Genomic DNA, 6,457 nt, shown 5'->3' with positions numbered 1-6,457 from the left:
TAGGTGACGATATAATAAAGCAAAAGACAATCACATAATGCTATAATACAAGAAAATAAAGTATGTTTATGCCAAACGATACAAAACTAAAGTATAATCTGTCCTAACTGAGTAATGTAAGCAAAAATTGAGTTACAAAAAGTAAGATAACTTCCTCAAAAAATATATTAAAATTTCTCGACCATTTTGAGTAGAGGAGTTCTAGAAGTTCTATTATTTTTCTCCCTTTCGTCATATTGCAAAGCAGCGTATAGTGTATACTTCAATCTTGGGAAAATAAAAGAGAACTAACATGACATCCCAAATTTTCAATCTAACAACCATGTTATCTTAAAAGCAAAGTAAAGGAATGGATTAATATCATTTAAAGGGACAAGGATCCTAAAATGGTTTATCTGCAACTGAAACTCACGAAGCCTATAATTTTTACAGATTATGGACATGTTGGTGATGTTTCCTATGTCTTTACGGCAGTCAATGTGTTCTTACATTTTGGGATGCTCCTAACATGGGGCTTGAATCCCAGCTGTTGACTCGTGTATCAGCATCATGTTGAGGTGGAATATACACAGATACAGCTTGAAGCTCAGAAGATTGCACATGATGAATCTCATTATTCACGGTAGAGGGCTGAGAACCATTACGAGTTTCAGCCAACATCTGGAAGTATGCGTGAGGTCCCCAACCTACACATACAATTATGTAAATACGCACACAATTGTGATCCAAACATTTTTCTTCAATATCTGAAGTAGAACCCATAAAAATCATCTCAGCCTGGCCATTTTGTTGAAAATTTAACAGAAACAAGATTGTCCAGCCCAAATTTTTATTGGATTGAGGCCTATGTTTGAAACTACGGCAAAAGCAATAAACTAAACTAAATTTTAAAATTATAACTATTTGGCATAAAAAAGTATGTTTCTATAAAACAAATTTAGACACAAACATGGAGAAGCGTATAATCATATTGAACGCTTCGGTAAATTATGAGTATTTACAAGTAACATATACGTCTTTTCTCAATTTAGATCAGACCCACATATTTTGATCAAGCCTGATTTGGCCTTGAAATTTCAGAAGCCGTATATTAACACATACTATGTCCCAAATGAGTGTAGCCTGAAATTTCAGAAGTGGCTAGACTGATTTGGGCTTGAAAAGGATTCAAATCAAATTACCACAACAACAATATTAACACATACTATGACGAGATGATGAAAGGAACAATTCATGGTCTTACCATCTAGATCGTAAGGAGGTGGATAGAATTGTAAGTAACAAAAGGAAGCAATTGTCGTCCCTGGTAAAAGAAAATCGTATCAGAAACTTTGCAAAAGGGTTTACTGAAATATGTAATAATATGGCAGCGATATACTAACCTATAAGACCTCCAGCAAACACATCTTGCCAATGATGCCAGTAATCATCAACACGAGAGACAGCAATCATAGCTGCCACGAGGACCGGTAAGAAAACGAGACAGAGCTTTGCAACATGGCCCCTGCGGTCAAATACCCTAATTTTACCAGATAGATACCAAGAAAGATAAACAAGACCAGCAAAGGACCCTGCATACAAAAGAAACATGTCATTTCTAAGATACTGACGACACAAAAGGTTGAGAAACTGAGGCATTTGATATATTTTTACCAATGATTTTATTTCCTGTTTACATTAAGATGGAAGGAAATGTTCAAGAAAACCTGAAAAAAATTAAAAATCTTTTGTTCACTATTTCCTTTCCAAGTTCGAACATCTTGGAAACGTAAACTACGAGAAAACAAAGTAGTATGTTTTGCAATTACAAATTAAAACAAAATATGTAATCAATCAATACCACGGTAGAATCCTTGGCTTATATTTTTTAACAAAGTAATATTTTTGTAGCCATTGAAAATGACTACAAAAATAGAACCGAACGCCACCTGAATATTTCAAAACATATCAAATGCCTTAACCTTTTGAAAGTAATATTGTTAATCAAGGCTGTACAAGAATTCCTAACAAATACTTTCCTTAATTTGAAACTAACTAATCTAAAACAATTTATACGCTTGTAGTGCTATTAGAATAGACGAATTTCATCGTGAACATACTGTGACATTGTAACTTGTATAGATATCTGGAGTCAATAAGTTCACCGAAATAAAAGCTTTTTCTGTCTGAAATATTACCTTTCGAAAAAAAGTTTAAGATTGTAAAGAGTACTTACAGGAAGTATGTCCGCTGGGGAAACTTTTGTGCCCTTCCTTAATAACACCCTTATCTCCAGTACAGCGAACATCACTTGTTACTGGATCAAACACCTGATCATGTCATGCACCAATGGGGCGTTTATTGAGTAGTTAACTACATAAAAGCTGTACATGTGACATTAAGTAGACTATCTAGGAGGTCAATAAAATTGAAAACCCACCCCTTTTCCATCAGGGAAACAACGCCAGAAGAAATCTGGCCTCGGCCGTCCTACACCATCCTTGATAGCATCAGTTATCACCGCAGTAATGAGTACAGAAAATAGAAGGCCTGAGATGCATCCGGTAAAAGGTTTAAGTATATCAAAGTGACGTGCAAATATGGACGAAAAAGGACTTGTAAGGTCCAGAAATTTACCCAATATAGCGTGGTGGAAGTCATAGACATCCTTTCGAATGAAATAATAAACGAGAAAAACGGCCAGTGGTAACAATATGGCTACTATCTGTTCAGGAATTATAATTCAAAATCTTATATCTTGAGTATCAACCAAGTCAAGGCTAAACAAAACATATAATATCAGTAATGAATAAATTTCTTTGAATTGAAGAAGCAATCCAAGGAAGCTAAATATACCGGAACGGCCCAAAAGGGAATAGTATTGCCTTTCAATGGGTATCTAAGGTCAGTCATCATCCCCTCCCCAACGAAACGGTGAAATGGCTCTATTATATTCAAGACAGCATCGATGATCACAAGAAGCAAAAGAATCAACCAGTCATGCATATGTATCCTTGCCACTCTAGTTCCATGTGATCTGATAGTATGCATACCCAACTGAATTTCTGGCATTATTTTTCTGCAATTGACAGGAAGTTTAGCAGGACTTGTGTTAAAAATTAAAGTGCCAAAAGAAGAACAGCAAGCACAGAAACAGAAGAGAGTACAGTACTAAAGAACAGGTCACAGTGATAAATATGTGTATACACACACTCATATATATATATGAAAACTTCTATTTATACATATATATCATGTTATAAAGTGACCGAATGCTTGTAGCATTGGTGGGATTAGATCCTAACAAAAAACAGCAGCCAAGCCTTTTAAGATCAAACAGCACCATAATGCACATCCATGAATAATATTTATAGAAAAACCAAAAACCTACAAGTCCTTATTAATTATATCACTAATCTCATAGTTTTTCTTTCTCCGTTTGCCTACGTTTGTAGAAACTAGGCTACCTTCTATCTGATCTATTTTCCTAATATAAAATTACTTTCATACGGGAGTGCCTTGGCCCAAGACGAAACAAAACTCCCACTCAACTCAAATATACAGCAAAACCATGTAATTTAAAGGCTGAAGATTTTCTTTTTCGAACGCTTGCTCCCATTGCACCCCATTTTTCAAAAGGTTGCACGAGACCTCGATTTCAGAGCTAGGTTTCATTTCATATGCTCTGATTGAAATACAGTTAAGTTTGGTTCAACGGAAAAGTAATGTGAGTGTAAAGTGAAGTTCAACATACTTCGGAATTCGGGATTTAACTGAAGCAAATGCAAATAGTAATTTTGGAACCAGAGGCCATTATGTAGTTAAGGTATATATTTTGTTACTGGTACGTAATAATATGCCTTGTATCAGTGTTTGATGAATATGGAATCACGGGGCAATGAATCACGGGACTTGGATTGCCCGTGTAGTCAGTTTTGACATTCATAATTCTGCCGTCATTATCAAGTAGCTAGCAAAACTTCTCTCTCTCTCACTGCAGAGAATTCTTATTCGTAATTACTTATCCTGGCTGTTGCCTTTATTGTTATGCTGTGGGATCTTATTACCAGTACTGTTCCAGTAATGTACTATTTATCTGAGATTTCAATTTTATATTAGGCAATTTCATCACCTGATTCTGTATCTTATTTACGGATTTTTCAACTGTTTTCCCACAAGAATGAAGCACGCGTGTACAGAACATTTCAACAGATATAATATAAATCTGGATTCAATCATATGATCCTTGAGTTATACATTCATACCGAAGATATATGCCACTAAACCTTATTAAGTCTGATTCTCTACCATCTCTCTCTCATCCTCTTGTAAAATCACATAATTATATTAAGAATACACACGTTCACATAGTTCATTTCAGTTTCAGTCACAAAATTCAAAAAGACACTCTGCCCTACCACATTCCCTTCTATAGTAAAATCACTATCTATAAAGACTACACGCTCAGCATAACAGAAAAAACTTGCAAGTAGTGTAAGTTATGGTCACAGCATCAGAATATCACATTGAACCCAAATTTTTATTTAAAAAATAAAAATGAAAAGCAAATACAGAGTTGCATCGATCTGGTCAGGATGTCTTCTATTTTTTACTTTCAGCAATTACAGCGACAGAAAATCAACGGTTTCTCATATTACTGCCATAATTATTACTCCGAAGTTAAAATCAAATCACATCAAATCAAAATCCGACAGGTGAACCACAGATCGAAAACAGGTTGGCTGTAAACTTTTTTTTTTCTTTTTCACTCGACGTGGTTTGAAGAATTACAGGAATTTTGAACTCCTGTTACTCAATTAGTAGTGGTTTTGAGTTAGAACAGAAAATAATAAAAGAAAAAAGAACATGCTCAGTAGAGTAGAGAAAGCGAGAAAGCCGTGTTTAGAAGAACAATGCAATAATACGAGAGAGAGTAGCGAACTCACCTGCAACTGCACGTGCACGAGATTCGACGCAGGCGAAGGAGAAAGAAAGAAAGAAGGCAGAAATATAGATGGGAGGAAGGAGGATTGTCTGCAAGGCCTATTTCAAAATGACAAAAAGAAGAAGGCGCGTGGGGATTATTAATTAAAAGGAAAACACTTTATTTATTACTTTTTTTTTTATCTTACCTTTTAATATTTAAGACCATCTCCAAAAGTATACCAATTAATCCGTGCTTTAACAAAATGTTAAACAAGAAAAACAGGGGAAAATGTAAATAAAGATATTATTATCTTCATATATACTACATAAGAATAAATATATTCTTATCTAATATATATTCATAATTTATTTATATTTATAACAATTATAATTACAATGTATAACGATATTCATAATTAACTTTGGGTAAATAAATTATATTTTTCTTTTACGTTTATTTATAAGAATTATGGTTAGTGAAAGGAGATAAACAAGATTTTAGAAAGAAAAAGTACACGAATGGTAAGTGGAAATCACTATCATGATGATATTCGGCATTTCTTAATTTGAAATTGAAACACAAACCTTTTATGTATAAAATTAATATAAATATTAAATATAGCTCGTTAAAAGTAAAATAAAAAGACAAAATATACGTACATATACAAACATCAATTTTTGCTAATATCTTTAATATTATATGACACAATAGATATTCTTCAATTTAATATAGATAATTTTTTTTTAATTTTCTTTTACATATATTCTTAAAGTAACAACAAAAGAGCTATCATAATTAACATAAAAAGGTTGAAGAAATTAATGAAACCAGAGCACACTGGGAAAAAAAACATGAGAAATAAAAAAGTTTAAAACATAAAAGAAACTTTTAGAAGGAAAAATACTCACCTTCTTCATATAGTTAAATCGAACATTTTCAAAACTTTGAATTCTATATATAACGAAATTTAATATAAACGTTAATTTTTAATCCCTTACAATAAAAAAACCAAAACAGAAAACATAAGCCAAACAACATCTTTATTTTCGTTAGTTTCAATTCAAAAGCGTTCTTAGAATTTCTTTTCTCGAAACATACTCAGAATTGTTTCTAGATCTTGTCTTAAACTAATGTAGCTGAAATGAAAGGTAAGTAAGCTAAAAGTTGATGTCGGACAAATAAAAAAGGAATCTAAATTCTAATTACACTCTTTCAACAAAACTATTTATGCTTTCAAGAAAATTAATACATTTCAAAAAACTATAAGATTAGATATAATTTCTATAGAATTTAATGTGTAATATTGAATCATTATTATTTGTTGGTAATTTGTTTTTTGTTTCTGAATAATGTGAATATAAAAAACAGGAAAAGATGAAGTGAAGAACCACATTCTCCGTTCACAAATAAACCCTTCACACGCTTTTGGGTTTTCCTTTTCTTCCTTTTGACCACTCATTCAATATTTGCATTACTGTTTCCCCTTTAGGAAGTACGTCCAAAGCTAGCGTGTAAGTTTGTCACATGGCAGCAAACACCCATTTTACTTCC

The 6,457-nt window shown here is 32.9% G+C and overlaps 1 protein-coding gene across 1 annotated transcript; it reads right to left on the bottom strand.

Annotated features, from left to right (window-relative positions):
- LOC124828236 (lipid phosphate phosphatase 2-like) lies at nt 1–5,045 on the bottom strand. Its single transcript, XM_047301486.2, has 8 exons — nt 4,926–5,045; nt 2,836–3,058; nt 2,617–2,704; nt 2,420–2,529; nt 2,216–2,309; nt 1,383–1,571; nt 1,244–1,303; nt 1–686 (listed from the first exon to the last, which is right to left on the bottom strand). Exons 2-8 carry the CDS (start codon nt 3,049–3,051, stop codon nt 475–477), a joined length of 969 nt encoding a protein of 322 aa, XP_047157442.1. The 5' UTR covers nt 3,052–3,058; nt 4,926–5,045; the 3' UTR covers nt 1–474.
- Nucleotides 5,046–6,457: the final 1,412 nt, after the last annotated feature.

This window comes from Vigna umbellata, chromosome 6 (genome assembly GCF_029865625.1).
Source record: "Vigna umbellata cultivar VRB3 chromosome 6, Vumbellata_1.0, whole genome shotgun sequence".
Classification (NCBI taxonomy): domain Eukaryota; kingdom Viridiplantae; phylum Streptophyta; class Magnoliopsida; order Fabales; family Fabaceae; genus Vigna; species Vigna umbellata.
Note: the sequence above shows the minus strand (reverse complement) of the source record. Positions and strands in the feature narration are given on the sequence as shown.

Bases quoted from the DNA above. Each gene is read 5' to 3' on its own strand.
- LOC124828236 (XM_047301486.2), bottom strand. From the start codon at position 3,051: ATGCCAGAAATTCAGTTGGGTATGCATACTATCAGATCACATGGAACT. The intron at 2,705-2,835 runs GTATATTTAGCT...ATTCCTGAACAG, and splicing joins TTCCCTTTTGGGCCGTTCCG to ATAGTAGCCATATTGTTACC. The intron at 2,310-2,419 runs GTGGGTTTTCAA...TGACATGATCAG, and splicing joins GTTTCCCTGATGGAAAAGGG to GTGTTTGATCCAGTAACAAG.